The sequence below is a fragment of the Nelumbo lutea genome, chromosome 8 (assembly GCF_056320005.1).
Source record: "Nelumbo lutea isolate HS-2025 chromosome 8, American lotus-T2T, whole genome shotgun sequence".
In the NCBI taxonomy this organism is placed as follows: domain Eukaryota; kingdom Viridiplantae; phylum Streptophyta; class Magnoliopsida; order Proteales; family Nelumbonaceae; genus Nelumbo; species Nelumbo lutea.
In genome coordinates, this window is record NC_142691.1 from 40,834,165 (window position 1) to 40,856,716 (window position 22,552).

General features: G+C 37.7%; 1 protein-coding gene across 1 annotated transcript; it reads left to right on the top strand.

Annotated features, from left to right (window-relative positions):
- The first annotated feature begins 1,094 nt into the window (after positions 1–1,094).
- On the top strand, positions 1,095–21,205 carry LOC148843895 (E3 ubiquitin-protein ligase, putative (DUF1644)). The gene is made up of 4 exons (XM_088958250.1): positions 1,095–1,345; positions 2,918–4,040; positions 15,555–15,597; positions 20,902–21,205. Exons 2-3 carry the CDS (start codon positions 3,184–3,186, stop codon positions 15,589–15,591), a joined length of 894 nt encoding a protein of 297 aa, XP_088814376.1. The 5' UTR covers positions 1,095–1,345; positions 2,918–3,183; the 3' UTR covers positions 15,592–15,597; positions 20,902–21,205.
- Positions 21,206–22,552: the final 1,347 nt, after the last annotated feature.

Genomic DNA, 22,552 nt, shown 5'->3' on the forward strand with positions numbered 1-22,552 from the left:
TTATGGCTATCTGAGGTTCAAGTGCCATCAGGTAACATCTTTAAGTCTTCTATGGTTCAGCGAGTTGTTCCTATAGTTGCGGTAATGGTGTTTGAATGGGCGAGACGCGTAGGACTGTTTTGGGGCGAGCTAGTGTTGCCGGTGGGTCGAGCTCGCTCTAGCTTGGTCGCATACATGATGTTGTCTGCCACGTGCTACTTTGTCAAGCTGCCTTGCTGTGCTGGACACTACATCGTCAACAATGTCCACGTGTCGATAATTGTGTGGGGCAACCAAAATGCCCCTCATCAATAATAATAATTTCTTAATATTACCTCATTATTATTATTATTATCATTATTGTTAACTAAAATAATAATAATTAATATTTATTAGTTTTATAATTAATTAATTAATTAATAATTTTGTATTTAATAATTATGAAATTAAAATGATGAATTATTTAATAATTTAAAATATAATAAAATAATTAAATATATAATTAAATCATACATATATAATTTATAAAATAATAATAATAATAATAATAATAATTATTATTATTATTATTATTATTATCAAGGTTTATGAACCGTTGTCTACCCAGAAATTTGGGCTATTGGGCCCAAAAAAATGGTCTGAGTATTCGTGCCGTTTCACCCCTAATTCACTATTTTCCCAAACCACTATTGAATTAATCAACGCCCCATTGTTGCAAGTGATTGAATTGTTGACCAATTTGACCCAAATACAAATTGCCGATTGGAGTGTGTTGTCAAAGTGATTGGCTTTAGAGCTTATAAAATCATGTTTACACTGTTATACAATTTTTTACACGTGTATAGAGAACATCTCCATACTTGCATGTTTTTTTTCATGGATAGATATTCTCGAAGACCGCAAGGCTTGAGAGGACCAAATCCAATTTCGTTGCCAAAGTGATTTCGATTTTGAATGAATTTATAAAATAATTGATTATTATTATTATATATCATATTATGTTCTTATCATAAAAGAGATATCTTTTTGAAAATAAAATACGTAATACAAAATTAAAGCTGAACAAAAAATTGATAACGAACGCTCTTACTACCTCTGAATGATAGCTCTTCAGCAGTTCAGCGTTAAGCTATCGAACAGGCCCTTTATCTGGCGTTGGATCAGAAAATAACGGTCTTGATAATGATATAAACTCGGAGTAACCGATAAGTCTTGTACATCGAAGAAAAGGACCCTACCTACGTGACGCGAGCTCGGAACCTCGGAATCAAGCTGAAGAGGGAGTAGCATTCTCTACTCTGACGACGGCTCTTTTTCACTCTTAGGGCTTCGATTCCGGGCAAGAATTTCTGCAGAAGGGAAAAAGGTTTAGTTTCCTCAATTTTGATGGTTAAATCTCTATTCTGTGGAAGTTTTTAATCACTTTGTTTCACAGTATTTGTTGAATTTGATGGTTTTCTCTAGTAGGAATCGTGAATTTCAATCTTTACCTTTTGTAGGATCTTACTTGTATTCTTTGGATTGTTTATCTTCGATATCCAAGCGGATTCTGCTTTTTCTTTTCTTTCTTTTTGGGAGTCTTTTTATCCGTTTCCGATAACTATGTATCTGGTCAATTTTTTGGTTTCCAATCTTGGGTTGATGCTGCCGACAAACCCAAGTTTGTGGATCTATTCGCTCTTGTTTTCACTTTTAAATTTAGGGCTTGTTTCTCTTCGAACCTATTTTGTACTGATAGGATTTTATTGACTTATGTTAGTTTTTTTGAGTTCTGATGTCCTTTGCAGTTTCTTGAAGTTTGATACGTTCTGGATGTATGGAATTTGTTTGTTTTTCTTATTTTGATTTGAATATTTCTCTGATTGTTGTTCTTCTATTTGTATGGATTTGAATACCCAATATTTCGGGTCATACATAAAAAATCTTTCTTGGGTCTTCTTTGAAAATGAGAACGATTAATTCTTTTCCAAAATATTACCCTGAAAGAGTGGAGAGTTTGCTGAAGGTTGAATTACCATAATTAATATGCATTTCTTTCTAGGAGCGTATTGTACGTGTATTAAATAAACATTTTATTTTGGCTAAAGCTTACAGTGGAGTTCTGGCTGCTTATGCTACTAAATAAATTTCTTATGGCAATCTTTCCACTCGTCTCTTTTATAAGAAATCTTATTTGTATAAACATCATTTCCGGGAACCTTGAGATGTGGCTATGCATGAGCAAATTTATTGGATTGCGGTGTATGGTGAGTAGGAAATTTTCTTAAGAAGTTTGGCATATTTAATAGGAAATATGTTGTGGTCAGCGTGCTGCTATTTCTCTGCCCTTGTCTGGATTGGGGGTTCCTATTGTAAGTCTTGTTCTTGTATACCTTGTTTCTTTTTGTCTTCCCGAAGGGCTTCCCATTTCTGTTATTAATTACTAAAAAAAAGAAAGAGAGATAATGCTCTAAGAAAAACAATATATTGGACTTTGATTGATTTTCCTCCTCTCTCTTGGGTGGCGGAGTGGGTTATTGCCTTTGGGTAAACTTAGTTCAGGGGGACTGGACCCTGTTATGTCGTGGTACTTGGTGAGTCTAAGACTCAAGTCTGCTTCTTTTGGTGGTACAGATTGCATTTAGGAAGTTCATATTTTCTGTGATTTCCTGGTTTAAACATTAAGGGGTATAAACTTTCTAAAACTGAACATCCCTAGTTATGTCATGGTACAGATTGCATTCATTCACATGTTACCTTGTGCAAATTATTCAATTAGCCATTTATCATTCAAAGTTGGGTTTGTCTGCTCCCCTTTCTTGTTTCAATATTTCTGTGCTCTGCACAACAGAGAGAATGACTATTATTATTTTAAAGGTGGTACAATCTATGTTCAGTTAATTTATATATGTATTATTTTTGTATATGAGTCTGTTAATGTTTTCTTTACCCCTTGCAGATATCAATTCTGAATTCCAGAACAAGTGCATGCTCCATTAGGCTTCACATGACAAAGATCAATTGGTCTGTGCTTGGTGTATGTGGTTGGATCTAAATCCCAACTTGCTGACCTGGAAAGAGCAACTGATGCAACATAGTTGGGATAAGGTTTTGTTGAGTTGAGTTACTGTTGTGATTGTAAGAATGTGCATGAAGATTTTTATGTAGATCTGTACTGATAATTAACATATATACCGAGAAGGAAACAACCACAGCTCTTCCAAGATGGAAGATGTTCAATTAAACACAAACTGTGATGTTGTTTGTCCTATATGCTTGGAGTATCCTCACAATGCAGTTCTCCTCCAATGTTCATCCCATGAGCAAGGATGTCGTCCATTTATGTGTGATACAGATCATACACATTCAAACTGTCTTGACCGTTTCAAAAGTGCAAATGGAGTGTCAGCAGCAGTAAAGGGGCCGACAATGTCAAATGCTACTTCAACAGAAAGTAATGAGCCAGTCTCACTCCATGGCAGCTCTCACCCGGCTTGTCCATTGTGCAGGGGAGAAGTTACAGGTTGGGTTGTTCTTGAAGAAGCTCGTCAGAATTTGAACAAGAAGAGCCGATGCTGTGAGGAGGAACATTGTACATTTGTTGGTAACTATATGGAACTTCAGAAGCATGCAACACTCAAGCATCCTCATTCTCGTCCAGCAAAGATAGACCCTGCGAGACAACTTGATTGGGAGAACTTCCAGCAGTCTTCTGAGATAATAGATGTTTTAAGCACCATCCATTCTGAAGTTCCACATGGAGTGGTGTTGGGGGATTATGTGATTGAGTATGGAGAAGAGGAAACTGGAGATGAATTTGAGGACTTCCCTGGGGATGAAGGAAACTGGTGGACTTCATGTATTTTATATCAGGTCTTTGACAATTTTAGGACTTCAAGAAACCGGAGAAGGTCAAGAACTACAGAGACAAGGAGAGGACATCATCGATCAAGCTATGATGCATCAAATTCTGATGAGGGTTCTGTATCATCTACAGAAATACCTGAATATAGAGTTGATGAAATGGATGATGAATTTGGGAGTGCAAGTCGCCCATCTAGGGGGAGCTTTGGTTATCGCAGGTAGTGAAGCATATTCTTTAATGTTTCTTCATGCTTGATTGTTCTCAAAATGCAAGATTTTTTTTTTCTTCTTTCTTTCTTTTCTCTGGTTTTCTGATATAAATTAACAATTAATTAATTTGTGCAATTCTGTTATAAATATATTAGGTTCATCTTTTATGATATGTTTCCTAGATCCGTTTTTCAAACTGGAAACATACAAATGAAAATGACTTTTTATTGGAATACACCCCCCAAAAAAATGCTTATTTATGTAGTGAGTTTAGAAGCTATATAGTAAATGATGGACTTGCCTTTTTGTTATTATATGCATATGCTGCTGTCTCTCTAGCATATGCATAAGTGCACTGGCTATGTACTAGGCATTTATGGCATTGCATAATGTAAAGTTTACTGTAATTCTCCTTACCATAATAGTTGCCAAGGTGCCTAGGCAATTCTGGGTGATGCAGGTTACCTAGGTGGTTAATTTTTAAAATAAAAAACTAAGTTTTGGCTAATTGAAAACATTAAGTTTCCTTGCAACACATGTCAAATCATCTTTTGTGAAAGTCAATGCTAGTTTTTTCAATATGTTAATGTGTGTGTGTGTGTGTGTGTGTGAGAGAGAGAGAGAGAGAGAGAGAGAGAGAGAGAGAGTGAGAGAGAGAGAGAGAGTCACCTACCTTGTAACTTTTATCACTTAGTTGAGTGCCTTGTTGCAAATAAGTCAAGGCATTCTGGTTGGGCGCCTAGTTGCCTAGGTTAAGATGGTACAACAACTATTCTGACTTCTGATCACTGCTCTAATTTTGCATAATGAAACTACGTCATGAGGGAGTGGTGCAAAGGAAAATATATCATTAAAGATGGTCAGGATAATCCATTGTGATGATTAGAACCATGCAACATAACTTGCAGTTCTTGTGGCTGGGTAATCAATGAACGGATTCCAAGACTGTTGAAGCCTCAAAGTTATGATCTAGTTTGTTTCTGGATTGGGAGCAGGCAGTTAATTACTGAATCACAGCTTAGAAAGAAATCTTTTTTTTTTCCTGGGCCATTCATATAAGCCTAAATGTGGGCAGTTTATGATAATTTAGTTAATATCTTCTATCTCTATTACTCTTTCTTTTCTTGTATCTACATAAAGAAATTTAATTTCATCTATAGGAGAGCCACCTATGGCATTACCTATATATATGTATATGTATATTTGTATATATTAAAGGAAAACCCTTAGACTAGAGAGTCTCCTCTTAAAACACATGGCAATAAGGCATTCTATTTTTCAAAAAACAGTATCCAAGAAGTGGGGTCTTTCCACTCTCAAATAGAAGCTTTCTTCCTTTTGAAGTATGATCTGCTTACTAGAAGGTAGGCTGAAACAGGGTTTGGTGATGATGGTTTTGGCTCTAGAAGAACTCCTATTGAAGTATGAAGAGCCTAGAGAAACTGAAAACACCAAGTTCCCTGGAGAAGAAGTTCAATCAAGCAGAAGAAGGAGAAATCAAATGAAGGGGAGGAAAAATCAGAAGCTGAACAAGAAGAAATATCACTATTATCCTCTATAACAGTTCCGAAAGTAATGTGGGAAGGTAAGAAGACTGACCGTGAAGGGAGGAAGGTTATTACGGTAAAGGAAAAAATTGGAGGATTGGAATGAAATCCTGGAAATGGTAATGGAAAAAATTCAATAAAAAGAAAAGGCGGTTCTTATACCGTTTGAAGAAAAGAAAGTAATTTTTGGTCTGGAGAATTTTCATATGGAAATGCTGACTTTCGAAACACGATTTGGTGTAAGCTAACAATTGAAATTGGTCGCCCAATTGCAATGAATAAACCTGTTCAGATGGTAGTATGGTTATTAAGCTTCTCAGTCTACCTTTCAACCTTTGGCAGGAGTTTTAGAAGCGTAATGTACACAGGATTTTTGAGCAGCCAATGTTTAGATTGTGGGAGTAAAACCAGGAATTATTTCCCGAGCGTTGGAGGTGTTTGCTGATGATACTTGGAGAACAATTTGGCTTGTGTCTGAAGCTAAAGTGTTGCTTTGGAAGCAGGGGGCGGCGTAGGTGGAAGAGGATCACAATGTGGCAGATTGGTTGCCACGTGGAAGAAGCTGGGTGGGATTGCAGGAAATGTAGAAGTGAAATGGTTTGGAAATTGAAAAGTTGGAGGAAGATTCAAGAATCGACAAACTCTCTTATTCTTGGGAAGGGTTAAGAGAGTTTACCCCTTCCCTAAGAGGCTGTAGTTATTGTTCTTTGTTTCATTAGTAAAAGTTCCGTTACCGATCAAATTTTTTTTTTTCAAATTATTTTTAATTTAATCCAAAGGTCCACAAGGCCTCTTATGTGGAGGTGTTGAAATCAAAACACAACCTGTGTGTTTCATTAGTAGTCATTTTTGAATTGAACCAGAGTCACATATTTCATTAAAAAAGCATGGGCCACCTCATGGTTACTCAACCACTCCTGATAAACCCAATCCACACTATAACAGAGAACAAGATTATGACTTTGAGGACAGAACTAATTGGAAGGAAGGGACTTAGATGAAGAGGAAGTCAATGAACCTTCAAGCATTGGAAGCATAAGCTCAACAAGAGGCTGTAAGATTGCGGATTTAGGTCAGTTTGGAACAGAGCTCTTATTTGAACAACACTCTGGTACAGAAGTTCTAGAGCTGAAGGAAGTGGGGAGTGGAAGAAAATACTTCTGACTGTAGGGACCTTTGGAGAAACCTCATGGAGAAAAATTGTAGGAACAAATTAAGCACAAGCACATGGTGTCCGTAAGTGAGGTAAAGACTATCACAACGAACCAAGCATATGAACACCCAATGAACAAAACATACTAGCTGTACAAGTTGCTTCGGAGTTCAGAAAAGGAAATTCATCATCTAGAGCTTAACCCTGGGAAAGATTGTGTTTCTCCGGTTCAGGGAGTTTCTGATGGGGATCGGTCCAGGCATTTTGACAACGAACCAAGCATATGAACACCCAATGCACAAAACATACTAGCTGTACAAGTTACTTCGGAGTTCAGAAAAGGAACTTCATCATCTAGAGCTTATCCTTGGGAAAGATTGTGCTTCTCCGGTTCAGGGAGTTTCTGATGGGGATCGGTCCAGGCATTTTAAGACCTATTCTCATAAGAAGAAGGCCAACAAACAGGTTCTGATTTGGCATGGGGAAGACTCTTGGGATTTGGACTGATCTGCTCAGGGGTATTTTTGTCATTTTGACCAGTGCAATGCAGGCTTGGGCTATAGCATCCTGTTCCTTTAGCTTAGTAGTGCTTTTCTTTCGTGTATTGATCGGTAATTAGGGAAGAAAATGGAAACATTCTACCCTTGTACTCAGGTCCTGTTCAGCATGGAGATGTGGTGAGATCAGAATTATTGGCAGCAGTCTATGGAGTAAAGAAAGCTAAAGAAATGGGGATTACTAAGCTGATTCAAAAATAGTTGTGGGCTGGTTGAAAAAAGGGGAAGGAATCATATGGAAGTAAGGAATGAATTCAGGAGATTCAAGCAGATTCCTAAAGATATGATGATCCAAATAAGGTGGATAAGGACATCTGCAAATAGTTTGGCTGATGGTCTTGCAAAGCAAGGAATTCAAAGATAATTTATATTCTGGGAAATTTTGTAAATAGTGAATAGTTTTGGTTGGGCTTTGTTTTGTGCCTAGAACTCTTTGTTGTATCTCTATTTTTTAATCTAATGAATCAATTTTGTGTTGCTAATCAATAAAAAAAGTAGTGCTTCTCTTTCAATTTTTAGTTTATTTGCATTAATAGGTAGAAAAGTGTTAGACAATTATGCCCTTAGCTCCAATCAGATTGATGCATCTTTTAACATTTATTGTAAATGAATAAAGTACATAATTGATTCATGTCATTGTGGTGTGTTTCTGTGTAATACCCTTAAACTAAACACTTATGAGACTCGTGTTAGTTTAGAATATTCACAGCCGTTGGATAGATCTGAGGAGATTTATCCTGTCAAGACTGACGCTGATGTGCCGCCAAGTTGGTTGGGGTGGCTTGTCTCAGCTGACAAGGTGAGACTTGAGGTACATGCAATGTGGATTTTCTTGAAATCCTGAATTAGACCAAATTCCAGTATTGCCTTGGACCTTGGAGATAGATGGACAAAATTGGAATGTTACACCTGAACCCTAGACTCGACTATGGTTCTACACTAGGTACTGGATTGCGCTGTCTTTGATATGCCAATTAGTGAGATCCTTAGAGGGGGTCAAAACCAGGGTGTGTTGGGACAGTTCGAGAATCCACTTGAGTGGATGATCATAGTGACAGGATTAGCCCCTTTGTCGGACAAAGTGAATGATCAGGGAATGCACTCTCTCTGATGGAAACCTAAACTGTCGGCAGTTGATTTCAAATGTTGAAATTTATTTTTGCAAAATATATTTATATAGAAATTATGGTTTCAAACTGTTTGCAAAAGGTTTTAATTCCCGGGATCTATGTGAGTAGAGAGTGCAACACTGTACCTTGTAGTCGAGGGAGAGGTCCTCTCTTGTCGGGCAGTTTTTGATCATTATGGGTTGAGAGGTTAAGTGTAAGACCATTGAGGGTAATACCTGATGGGCTAATCTTGCATCCGCTCACAGTTTTTGGGTTTTCATAAGGTGGCTGGATCCATGAACCGTTTAGTGTATGTGTTGGGCCCATTAAGAGCCCATGGTGATGGACTCAGGGGTTCACTGTCTCCTACAGTGAATTCGGCCAGACCTTGTAACAAAGGCTGGGCTGAACTCATGTGGTTAATGTGTAAATCAATGTTAGGGTCCCACACCATACAAAGAGAGCCAACTGGGCAGCAGGTTAAAGAATAAGTGAGTACATAAGCTTAATGGGCCTAAGGCCCAATTCGAACTGGGCTTAAGTTAGTTAATTAAAAGGGGGCGAATTTAGTTTTAAACTGATTAGGATTAGCTGAAGGATAAGATAAGTCTTATCCACTTAAGAGTCCAGATCCAAATATAAGATGGATTAGGAAACTTTCTCCTAATTAGATTAAGTAGCTGATTCAAAGAAGGCCATAAATAGGGGGCAAATTCTTCATATCAAACACGCAACAACAAACTGCAGAATTCTTTCCAGTTATTGCTGCCCTACCCTGTTCGATCTCTACTTGTGGATCTGATTAAGAAGAGTTCTTGATATTGTTTCTTGGTAGAAGAAACAATTTAAAGGCATGCTCACTAGCCCTTGCTCGATTCTTGCTGAAGAACCATCCTGTTGATCTTGCTTCACTACACACTATGTCATCTTTAGTGGAAGCGGGTTTTAGTTTTCTCTTTGGGCATGAACACCTGCGTTGGGACTTATTGCTACTTCGTATTAAGTATATCCCTCACTTCCTATTGGTTTCAGATCTGGTCTAGTTTTGGTTTCAAGAACAAACCTTGAAAATGCAGTTTTCTAAATTAGGGAATGCAATTCCAGGATGGGAGAAAAGAAATTTTTGAAATTTCGCCCAACCTTCCTGTTGGGTTTGGCCATCCATATGATGGATCTTCCATCCCTTCAGAATGTTATTATGTTTCTTGATGCACAAGACAAGGAATGCTTTTTTTTTGTAATTATGGTGAACAGTATTCCGCGCCACACAGGTCAGTCTATAAATAGATGTTTTATCTTTTAAAGCTAATGAAGATTTCTTTAGAGCTCTCCTGCAAGTTTGCTGTATGGTATGATTCCTACAAACCCTAGAGTGATTCTAGGACCATTGGAGTGATTCTTTGGGTTTTTTTTCTTTTCTCTTCCTCCACCTCTCTCTCTCTCTCTCTCTCTCTTCCTCTCTCTTTTTGTCTTGTGATAGTTTGTTCCAGCCCTATTGCGTCAGTTTCTTTCCCCTCTTTTCCCTCTTCTATTCCTCCTCTCTCTGCCTTCTCTTCTGGTTTTGTTGCTACTCAGCTTAGCACTAATTCTTTTCCTACTGGCTTTGCAGATCTAACTTTTGGAGCCACACCTAGTGTGAACTTTGACCTATGTGATTAAGAAATGAAGTGTTGGAGTGGCAATGCGGGAGAAGATCATGAACTTGGTCTTAGGACATTTAACGAGCTTAGTTGAGTTGGAGGAGAAGAATGAGGAAAGGGTGGAAGTGCAGGGGACTCCCTAAGAAATAGTAGAGAGAGAGAGAGCAGTACTTTTTTAAATAGAGAGAAAGGAGGAAGAAACAATGAGCAAACCAAAAAGACGGGGAAGAAACCTAGGAGTTTACCTTAGGAAGGAAGTGGAAGGTGATAAGAAAGAAGAAGACGAGTGAGGTTGAAAAATTAGCTTGTGGAGTGTCTTATGATAGGGATGAGAACTGAAAAAGGGAGAAAAAGAGGGGAGATTAGTAGACTGGGGAAAGAAATTGGGCTTCTCTAAAATTTGTAATGAAGATTCTTTGTTGGAATGTAAGGGGTTTAGAGAGTTTAAGAAAGTGGAGAGTTATCAGGAATGTGGTAAGAAAAGATAGACTACATATATTAGTGCTGCAAGAAACAAAGCTTTCGGGGCTAAATAGAAGATAGATAAGAAGTATCTGGAGTAGTAAAGGGTTGAGTTGGTCTTGTGCCCTCTCTTGGGGTGCTTTAGGGGGAATACTTACAGTCTGGAAGAATGAGGAGGTGGAGTGTCATAGGAGTTGATTAGACAATTCTCATTCTCAATAAAAGCGAAAAAAAAGAGAGATGTGAGTGATGGGAGAGAATGGGTCTAAACGAATGTTTATGACCCTAACTCATATAGAGATAGGGATCTCTTGTGGGAGGAATTAGCTGCAATTAGGGGTCTATTGGAAGGACCTTGTTGTCTGGGGGGAGACTTAAATGTGATAAGATTTACAAGTGAAACAAGTAACCCGAACCAGACCATAACCACAAGTTCAATACCCTGGTGGAATCCTTAGAAGTTAGAACTAAAATAACCTGCCTTGCTAAATGTTTCTTTTACATGGTCCAACTTTTAGGAAAACTAAGTGAATTGGCTAAGAGTTGTGTGGCAAGAATTAACAATGGGAGAACAAGATGTTCAATTGGTGGCAGGAATTCTAGGTTGAGGTTAAAAGCTGGCATCTAGAGTATCTTGGTATGCCTTTGGGGGGTAATTTGAGATCAAAAAGTGTTTGGAAACTGGTAGTAGAAAGATTTGCTAAGAACTTAGCTTTGTGAAAGAGAAGCTACATATCTATGGGAGAAATAGTCACTTTGATCAAATCCACCTTAGCCAACATACATACTCATTTTTCGTTTTGGAAAAGGTAAGGTAAATTTATTCAAACAAAAAGGAGAAAATACAACAATACCCAGGCCAAAAAGACAGCCTGAGAACAACACAGGTTACATACTCCACCAAGACTGAGACCGAAACAAGAGAGACTAATTCAGATGTTTAACTTCCTCAGTAACAGACACCCAAGAGAACAGCTTGCCTACAGCTCTCTCCACGAACTCTTCAGGACTTTTAGCTCTATTACAAAAAAAATTGTTGTTCCTTTCAGTCCAAATGGACCACAAGACAACTGCAGGAATGGTCTTCCACACTAATTTTCCTTTCTTGTTTAGGCCTTTAATTCTCCAACAGCACAGCAGCTCCTTGACCGACCTTGGCATAACCCAGCTAATGTCCATAGATTTCAGGAAATGCTCCCACACCAGGGAGGAAACCGAACAGTGAATACAGAGATGATTTGTAGGGAGGGAACCACACAGTCCACAAGAGGAGTCCAAAATTTGGATGGCACACCTCTCAAGATTAGATCTGGGGAGACATTTATCTAGGGCCATTGGCCACACCAGAAAGTTGGATTTAGAAGGGCTTGTTGGATTCCAAATCTGAATGGCAGGGAAACTGTAGAGCCTGTGCTGCACATCTTGGAAGCTAATGACTTGACAGAAAAACAACCATCAGAATTCTATTTCCAGCACCATTCGTCTTCCAAAGTTAAGTCTATCTTCTGATTCTGTAGAGTCTCCAATAGCTCCATATTCTCTTCCAGCTCCTAGTCAAATAAATTCCTCCTAAAGAGGGGGTGGGGGTGGTCCAAGTAATAGAATCTCCAGAAAAGCTATAGCTCTCAGCCACTGAAGATTCTTGTCCTATCTTCTCCTTTTCACATGTAACCTATCCCTCGAAAATGCCATCGTCTTCTTCCTTGGTACTCTTCATCCACAGAAACCTTAAGCCAGATTCTGCGAGCAGATTTATGCATCTGGGGACTTCTTCAGGCTTCAGTCCCACAATTCTGATTCTTGCGGCGTGGGTATCTTGAAGATTATATGCTATCAGCGTTCCACCCATAGTCTGGATCAACTTTTTAAGGATTTTCTCATTCCAGAGATTAAAGGGAAGTCCCACTAGCCGAAGCATAAGAATTCCTTAAAACAACCGGATTCTGGTTACAAGACATATACAGGCCCTCTGCCCTTACCCTACCGTCTAAAGATTCCACCATTTCAGCTGTGGGGAGCACAGCTTCTTCGTCAACTTCAAATAGTACAGCCTTTGAATCATCGAAGGGCTTAATGTTCACATAACCTTTTAAATTGAATCTCTTCATAACTGCTTCCAAAATCCTTCCACAATCTGTAATATTGTGGCTGCTGTTATAATTATGTTCTTCTCCCAAACTCCTTTCTCCACATCTAATAGCATCTTTTGACTTTTCGTTTTGCTACACACCGTAGCTTCTGGAGCTCCTATTTTTTTGGTTTTTCCTTCTTCGAATTCTCATTGTGTCTCTACTTGTCACAGTCCTCTGGACCATTGCATTGTTTTGGAATTTGTCTTTCTTCCACATACAACAGAAACTCCTGTAATAAATTTGCAAACATTCTCCACCCTGTTCTCTTTTTACCCTCTGGCACACATAGCATCTGTTTTCTGTTATCACCAAATATTTCCATGATCACTACAAACCAACCTTTCACTTTTCTCCTCAACTCAACTTCAAACCATTTCCCATCTGCTCCCACTGCACTCTTCCAACCTTGTTTTTTAATGGAGAATGTTGTCCCATCCACGAAGCCCTTCAGCCATCTAATCACCTCAGCTACGTAAATGGTGGCTCTTTTTTCTTCTCTGATCTTTAATGTTCACCTACCCTTGTTTCTACCTTTGTCGAAACAGAACTTCTTAGCTTCGATATCCACTTCTCTTCTCCATATTGCTGTTGATGAGAAAACTTCTTCGTATTCCATATTCACTTTTGGATAATGTTCTCCAAATGAAAGTTCTCTGACTTCCTTACTGAGATTTCTTGTGCTCTCAAATTCATATTTACGCTTCCACTCAGCTGCCTCAGCTTGACCACTTGTTCTTTTAGGAGTTTAGTTGGGGGCTTTTGGAACAACAAGATGTAAACACAGCCCACTGATACCATTTTATGACATAATATTAATTTATAAAATTTAATAAAACCTTGATTCTATGAGGAGGAAAACCATTTACAGCTTTGTACATGAAACTTGGATGATTATGGTTCTTCACATGAGATAAGTGCTAGAACAAAGGCCTATGGCCCAAAACAGGATGGCAATGATTGTCATATGCAGAATTCTGTTCAATCTGTTTACTTTCTTTGGTTTCTCTCTCAAATGAAAGATGGAAATATAAACCAGAATATTCTACTTTGTTATTATTGTTCCTTTACACTTCTAAATCAGTATCAGAAAGTTTTCTCTACCCTTGGTAGAAATGTAATTAAGAGAATATGTTTGTGATGGCTTGATTGGTGGTTGCCTAAATACTAAACAATGTTTTAGAATGTGGAGGTGTGACACAAGGTCCTCTACTATCTTAAGGTGTGAGGTGTAAACTAGAATGCACGAAGTGTAAACCACTTTGCATTGATTTTTTCATTACTAAGAATTTTAAACAAACAATTAGATAAAATAAATAAACATTAGTAAATATCCCCCCAAATAGGAAAAATTACAAGAAACTAGAAACTTACACATTCACAATTTATAATAATAGAAATATTGCATTTAAATAAAAAAAATTAAATATCACCATATGAAGTATCATAATCCATAATTAGCTATCAATACATCACTTGCAAAGTTGTAAATCTAAATTTTAGAATTATCAATTTACATAAATTGCATAAACAGAAACAAGTGTGCCATCTCATATTCAAATAAATGTAAAGCATTGAGAGCAATCTAAGCAATGGTGCACAGATTTCTATTTATAGTATTTTATTATAATTATTAAGATAAACAAGTTTGGAGGGTTTTCTTTCTTTACATTATGTTATTATGTGATGAGAAACATGATGAAATGCTTTCTTCTCTACGTCATAAACAGACTTCTATTTATAGGTTTTCTTTCTCTTTTTATCTCTCTCTTTACTGAATTTTCTTCTTTGTTTATCTTCAAAAGATATTAATCTTCTTTTGAAAAAGTATTGTATTGAAAAGAAGTGAGCAGAAAATACAAAGAGAAGACCCTTTGTACACCATGGACCTGTACCAGGAACCTATAGACTACAACATAAGCCAAACCAATTCCCCCCTTTGCAAAACAGAGCCCTAAAGAAACAAAGTTTCAATATCAAAGAACCTGTTATACCCTACAGGGTATACCCATGAATGACCTCTGAGTTGATATATCCATGAATAAAAAAATGCCTTCGAATGTGTTTAAAGCGATGCCATTTGAATTTACTTTGCCTTCAAATAGCTATCAAAAAAAATTACTCCTATTGTTTTTTATTTTATTTTATTGATAAGTAATTAAATATTGAAAATCATACAAGGGAGCCCTCTGTTAGGCTATTTAGTCTAACCCCATTGGCCCATATTTTATATATACAAATGGGCTAAAAAAACTGCTCTCTGGTCACCCCTTCTTTAGCCAAAGCATCAGCCAAGCTATTTGTCATCCTAGAAATCCATCGATCTCAGCTTCCATACTTTTAGTAATCCTCTAAATTTTCTTGATTTCCTTCCTGAAGTACCTCCATCCCCTTTTCATGATGCTTGAGCCAACTTTTATCACTAGTGAGTCACCCACTGTTACAATCCTTACCAAATTCATTTGCCTTGCTAATCTTAATGCCTGTAGCACAGCTGACAATTCTACCCTTGTAGAATTTCCGATCCCTATAGGGCCTGAAAATGAACCTATGAGGCCACCACTTCCATTTCTAAACACACCTGTCACACTGGAAGGGCCCTGATTCCCCATACTACTGCCACCAAACTTATTTTTATAAATCCCCTATTGGCTGGGCTCAATGCACTAATCTCATAGTGTTAACCTCCATATAACTACTCTTTTTCACTCCAACCAGCTGGAATGCCTTCAGAACTTGAATAATTTTGTTCAAATCACTATGTAACTGTATTTTTCATCAAAGTTTTCCTTTAACACTATGTAACTGTATTTTTCTCTTTATGCAAATAATTATACTTAAATCACTAGATTGTATGTTCTGTAGTAGTTGTAAATATTGTTTCCATTTATTTTAATCTTTTGATCTGCTGTTACTGTGTTGCAGTTCTCGGAGGCGCCGTTCTCGCTTTTATGACAGTTAGAGTTTGGTACATTTCCTATGATCTTTTGTTTTGGCTTCTGTTGTTAGTATGACTATAATATAAAGAACATACTGAGGTATCAAATTACTCTTGTTAACCAGTTTTAATAAATCAAGTTATGTTGGGCTCACATTAACAATTACAGCCAATGTTTTTTGGTGGAACTAGTGAAATGGTGACCTGGATAGCTGGCCAGGTCCTGGGTTTAGTGCTGACTGCCAAACCTGCGAGCTGGTCAACATTAAAGGTTGATGAATGGTCTTGTTAATCCTTACTCAATTCTTTAAACTAAGAACACATCAGAAACATTATGTTAGTCCTTAGTTCTTTATACTACAGAATTTGTTCTGCTATGTTTGGCACATAATAGCCTAAATTGCTCAATCCTATTTTAAGGCCTGTGAACTGGTATGTTTTGTACTAATTTTCAAGCCAGTTCATGATAAGAAATGGAGCATGTTTGTTTGTCTTAGGCTTTTGTCTTAGATGCTGTGCATACTAAACAAACAGGTACATGTCAGGCCAACGTTTAAAAGTGAGAAGGCACAAGGCAAATTTAAAAATTACAATTCCAACATGTTAGTACAAAAAACGCAATTCCAATGTACAAGTTACAATTGCCATTTTACTGTAACACAAAACAAATTAGATGTACCAAAATTTAAGCATAACAGTAACACATAAGCAAATCCCTTATTCTCAGCTTCTGCGTACTACAAATTAATTCATTCATAATTGAAACAACAATTAACAATGTTTTAAATTACTGAAGTGAATATAACATTAGTATAAATTAAAAGATACAAACTAAAAGTCTAGCTGGTAATGGACAGACTGACTGAAATCTTATATGCTTCCTGGTGTCAGTGTGTGCATGCCCATCTGTTCTGTCATGCCGTGCACATTCATGTTCTAGATTTTTGCTTGCTGTTTTCCCCCATTTGCATAATTTGATCTTAATGTTATACATTTCTGTTTGGATCGAGAGATTGGGTATTAAGGCTATTAAGCTGTTTGGCCATTTCATGGGCCTTTAATTCCATTTCCACCCATTAGATAGCCTACTTTTCTACATTAGAGAGGGCTTTTCAAAATGGTAGACAGCTTCAAGTGGAGCTTTTCTTTTCTCTTTTATCTTACATTTTCTCTTTTCTCATTTTGCCAAGTCTTTCTTTACCAAGAGATTCATTACACCTTGTGGTGCATGTGCTAGTGCCACCATAACATCTTTAGATCCTGGGGTCTGGTTGTTGTAATACCTATGCATCCAAAAGGGGGAAAATTCAGATTCAAGGACAGCATTATTTGACTAGTGTTCCTCAGTTCTGCAAACAGTTCGAGTTTCCTTCTAATCTATTATTTTTCAGAAAATTTGGATGTATTACTATGTTATCAGATCTGTTTGGACATGTTAATTTCTGTTAGGTAATTTCCTCTGCAGTGCTATCATCCTTACATATAGAACACATGGCAAGGTCTTTTGGATCAATTTTTTTCCATGAATCTAGAATTAGTGGAACTTGGACTTTCTTAAGCCCTAAAGTGACTTACTACAAGGGTGTTTCTTGGGGCATTTAGACTCCATTGCTAAATGACTCCACTTGCAAACCTGCTCCTATCTTATGATGCCGATATGTAGATGCTACACAGACATGTGTAAAGGGAAACCAGGATATGATTCTTTGTTTCCTAAATCCCAAACACGTATGAGTATGGTTTGCTCATAGTTTGCATAGAACATGGTTTTAAATCTAGTTTTTCAAGCAAAGAGTCATTTCCTAATCTTGCTAAATTTAATTAAATTTATGATATTGAGTTTCTATTATGTATAATCTGTTAAAATATACATTGTTTCATATTTTAGAAGTATTAATTTATTGAGTATAGTCAATCTAAAAAATTAGAATTTGTCTAGGAGTATCCATGTAGTATATATCCACTGTTAGATATGTATCATGTCAAACACTGGTACACCATGTACAGTGGTAAATTATCTATTCAAACATCAAAACAAAAATAAGGTTTTCATTAAATTAAAAAGCAATTTATGTGGGACTAAGAAGAATGGGTTTGGAACAAATAGGCAGGTGGTGGATGTTGAAGGACTTGACAATTAATGATGCAAGTGACACCAAGCAGAAAAAAGAGGTTTAGAACCAAAACAAATTTCTTAGATTCATTGAAGTACATTTACTGTATTTTAGAGTCTGAAGGTTGCTTATCCAAGTATCAAAGCGGACGGATTTTGATGGTAGATGGGTGAGGAGTCTCTGGAAGGCAAGGGAAATCAGTTGGGTAATGTGCCTCTCTTGGGGAATCTCAGGAAGTATAGTGACAATGTGGAATATGGAGGGAGTGGAAGAGTTGATTGGTAGGTTTACGGTGTCTATTGAATTCTGATAGATGGTTGATTGGTTTGAGTGGGTATATATATGTGTGTGTGTGTGTGTGTGTGTGTGTTTGTATATATATGAGAGAGAGAGAGAGAGGAGTTGGAAGGTATTAGAGGACTTTGGGAAGGAACATGGTGGAGACTTTAATGTGATCTGGTTTACTGAGGAGACAAATAACTCGAGGCAAGGAAGTAATACTAGTACGAGGAAGTTCAACAATTTCATCAACAAATTTGAGCTAAAAGAGACTGTTAGATAGAGAGGAGTTGGGTAGTATAGGGCCAGCTCCCTTCAGATTTGAAAATATGTGGCTGTGTCATTTTGGGTTTGTTGAGATGGTAAAGAATTGGTGGAATGGGAGTAATCCAAGAGTTAATTGGGAGGGTATGAAATTTCATTGGAAGTTGAAGGAGCTAACTAGTGCTTGTAAAAATTAATGTTGATGAATCAACAGATGACAAGCAGTTGATTCTTATAGTCTATTTGGGAGGACTTTCCCGCAGGGGCTTCCGCCAAGTGTTTTGGAACCTTAATAGATTTTCTTCTCAATCTTCACATACAAACAAAGGATCAAGTAGGTGTTCTCTTCCCTTTTATTAAGGTGGGGGTTGGTACATGTGTGACTATTGCCATTGTTATTTTTATCAATAGCAAATCAGAAACCTTAGGCTCAGTTTGGGAAGATGCAGATACAAATATGTATGGTGCAAAGCCTTGTAATTATTCATAAAAAAAAGCCTTGTAATTGGTATTTTTGAACCTTGTATTTGCACTGTACATATTTGTATTTGTACACTTCCCAAACTGAGCCTTAGTTACAGAAAAGAGAAAAAAAAGAGTACAAAATCAACTCCTTCACAAGAGAAAGCGCTAGGGCACTGTTCCATACAATTAAAAAATAAAAAAAAAAACAAAGAGAAAATGGGCTAGACCAAAAACCCACCCAAGTTGAATAGGAAATTCTTGAGGAAGGGGCTGATGGACCTATTGACCAAAGGTACATGTGTACCCCCTAGATCTATCTATACCTAAGAAGGGTAGACCCCAATACAACTAAACCAGGTTTGCTCATAATGGATCTTATGACGTCTTAATTCTGGAGGCTAAAAATATATGGCATACAATGTCATATCCCCCAATCACCACTGGGGTATCTCCTTAAATTTCCACACAAGTGGCCCATGGAGAACCTCAATCTCAGCCCTAATTAAGAGAAAACAGCTGATCTTTTCATTCCCTAAGGCTCCATTTGGTTTGTGGGATGGGGATGAGAATAAGGGAATATTCCAAAAATATTCCTTTTTCTCTCATTGGTTTTGAGGGAAATAGAGGGATGGGATGAGAAAAATGTAGGATGTCAGATCCCAAAATCGTGGATTTGGGGTTGCACCAAAACTGTGCGACCCTGGTGGGAAATTTTGAGAAATCACTATTACCATCGATGATGAACAGAGGAGGGAAAGAACCAGTGCCTTCCCCGTTACCATCGGCAATCTGCTACCTCCCTTTCCTTGTTCGAATCCAGAAGCAGAGCAGCGGCGGCGGCACCCCCTCTCAGCCACTCCCTTCCTCTTTCCTTTCTTCTTCTCTTTCTTCTTCTTCCGTCTTTTGTTTTTCACCCAAAAAAAGCACTGTTCATCATCTTCTCGACAACGAACATAGGAAATACCAGCAGCGTTGACCAGGATCATTTACCCTCTAGTACCTCTCCGTTCATTGTCTTCATTTTCCGCTGGTGAACTACTGTCTCTGGCGGCACTGTTCACTTTCCAATGGTGACCAGCGGCACTGTTCATCGTCTTCGCTTTCTACCGGTGAACTACTGTTCGTCTTCCTCGTGGTGAAACAGAGCACCCTACAGCGGCTTCCTCTTCGTCATAGTGCTTGTCCCATTATTTCCCCATGTATAAAACCAAACAATGAAAGTGTAAATTTTTATACTTTCCCATCCCATCCCATCCCCACCCAAATCTTTCCACAAACCCAACGAAGCCTAATGTATCCCAATGGAACATCAGAAGGTGGTGGCCACATTAAGTAATCTTATGATATCATCAATACTGAAGTCCCTGAATTCTTATGTTGGTATAATCCATGTTATGTACGGCCATGGTTCAAGTTATATGCTATTGGATTATTAGAGAGCCTCCCAACATCCTAGGAACTTTAAGAACTGAAAATAAGAACGAGTATCGATGGTTTTAGATGCTTGGTGCTGAAAAATTCAGTATTTGAGCAGATTGATACTTATTATTCATTTGTTATTAAACTATATTTGTAATGCTTCCGTGTCTACATCTTTGAATTTTATTTTTTATTTTTTATTTTTGTTTCTATTCAAGTTCAGTATGATACCGAACAAAACAGAACGGCAGAACAAAGATTCCTCTAGCCGACCCCATAGTTAGAAGGCTTAATTGAGTTGTTTGTCCGGTCCATCCTTGAGCGGGATACTTTTATTTTTAAACCTAAATCCCCAATCCCTGCCACCCAGAATTGTGTGTTGAAGTGTTAAATTCTAATTGTGCAGTTCTTGATACTTTTTGTATTGCATCATTAGTATTTAGCTGGCCAAGGAAAAACCTATTTTAAAGGCTTTTGAGAATTTTGTTTTTTTAAATGGTTAAATAATAGTATTTTAGTCTCCCTCCCCTGTGACAATACGAGCCAAAGAAGTAAAATAAATACATTATATGACTCACCCTAAAAACCCGATACGCATGTTTGTGTGCATTGGGTGTATCCATATTTTGAACTATGTATACAAAACATTTATGACGTTTATCTGTTATCTAGCTCATGAGATCTGTTCAAGAACTTTGGTATATATTCAAGTTTGATGTATCTTGACCTTGATTTGTTTCATTTAGCATCTTGAGTTTTTTAGCTTATGCTTTCTCTTAAATCTGCTGGCCAGGCCGAAATACACAGTTAAAGAAGGGAACAATTAGCATAAACCTCAACAGCATAAGATTAAAAGGTTAGCAATGCTATGGGCAGGCAAATACAGTGACGTGGTTGGTTTCCTTCTCAGTGGCACCTACTTGTCTTCAATCTCTCCTTTTTGTGATTTGATTAGATGTGTTTACATAAATTCCAAAACTTACCTGACAGTCATATGTATGTATGTCCATTTGCCTGTTTAGATATTCTAGCAAATAGGAATTCTCTTTCATTGTGCTGTGTAAAAAAGCTAAATTTATTCCCCAACTTGCAAGCAAGATCTCCTGTGTATTTGTACTTTGCTTTTTCTTCACTCCAAATATGGCAGCTCAACTGCTCAAGGCGGTAAAATGCGGCTGGGGGACAGCACGTGTTGCATGGGTACTTACTCAGGCGTAACCTACTGTTGATTTCTTATTTATTAAAAAAAAAAACTTGATAATTTTAGCTTGTTTTCTTCTCTAGCGAATGACCTTGTTTCTCTAGTTTTAGACTTTTAGTAACTAGACGCTTAGAATTGAAGGCCCCTCAACAAACGGATAGATCAGGGATGTGAAGTGGTCGGGTTTTATTTGGGTTTGGCCCAACCTAAACCTGACTCTTAACTCCAAAACTAATCCAACTTGACCAGGCCAAACCTGATCCAACCTTCTGGAAACATTGTCCCTTTCCTCTCGGTGTGACGACTAAACACCAGCACGACCTCAAGTAGCAGCTGCACTATCAACTCGTAGGAATCTTTGTTGTGGACAATTTGAAAAGCTGCTATCACCAAAGATATGGATGATCTGAAGAAGCTCTCAGATCTGAATGGATGATTGCCATTCTTCTGCCAGCGGGCTTTGGCGGTTGGATTTTGAGCGAAATATTGAGATTGGTGTGAACGCAGGTCAAATCCCACTCCAAATTGGCGTGAACTCTGCTGTTGGCGCTGCTTACTTATCAATGGCTTCCGTTGTTGGATCGAAGAGAGCTTGGAATCGGGCCATGATTTGCAAGATTCGAAACTGGCAATAATCTGATGTTGACGGAGACGGTTGGAGGAAGATAGAAGATAGAAAGAGGTCAAAGGAGGAAGGGAATGAGGATAACATTGGGTTTTAAAAAAGTTTAAATGGTCATGTGGTGTCACGTGTGCATGGGTTTTGATGAAATATTAACGGATGCTAACAGTAAGGGTATAATAAGAGAGATAGAGGACAGAGACAGTGGTGGCTACTCCAGTTCTTGCTTTTAAAAATATGGTCATTCCTGAGCCACCAGATATGATAAACGATAAGAGAAAGCCAAATTAAGAAATCCCTTATCTTTTTTATTCTCAATAGAGGCTAGCACTAAGATAAGAGTCTACAAAACTGAATTTTCCACCAAATTTAAAATGAACCCCATAGGAGATGCGAACCAGATTGCTCGTGCAAAAGGACACTGAAAGAAAAAGTGGAGAACTGATTCATTTTCAGAATTGCAAAATCAGCATAATGATGAACCAAAAAGCCTTTAAAAGTGATAACAAGGCCTCTCAATAGCCGCCAAGAGGAACAATTTATATCTAGGAAGTACTAGAAGGGCCCAACTTTTCCAAATTAAGGACAAGAGGTCAGGATTTAACGTAGGAGTACGTTGGG

Bases quoted from the DNA above. Each gene is read 5' to 3' on its own strand.
- LOC148843895 (XM_088958250.1), top strand. From the start codon at position 3,184: ATGGAAGATGTTCAATTAAACACAAACTGTGATGTTGTTTGTCCTATA. The intron at 4,041-15,554 runs GTAGTGAAGCAT...ACTGTGTTGCAG, and splicing joins GGGAGCTTTGGTTATCGCAG to TTCTCGGAGGCGCCGTTCTC.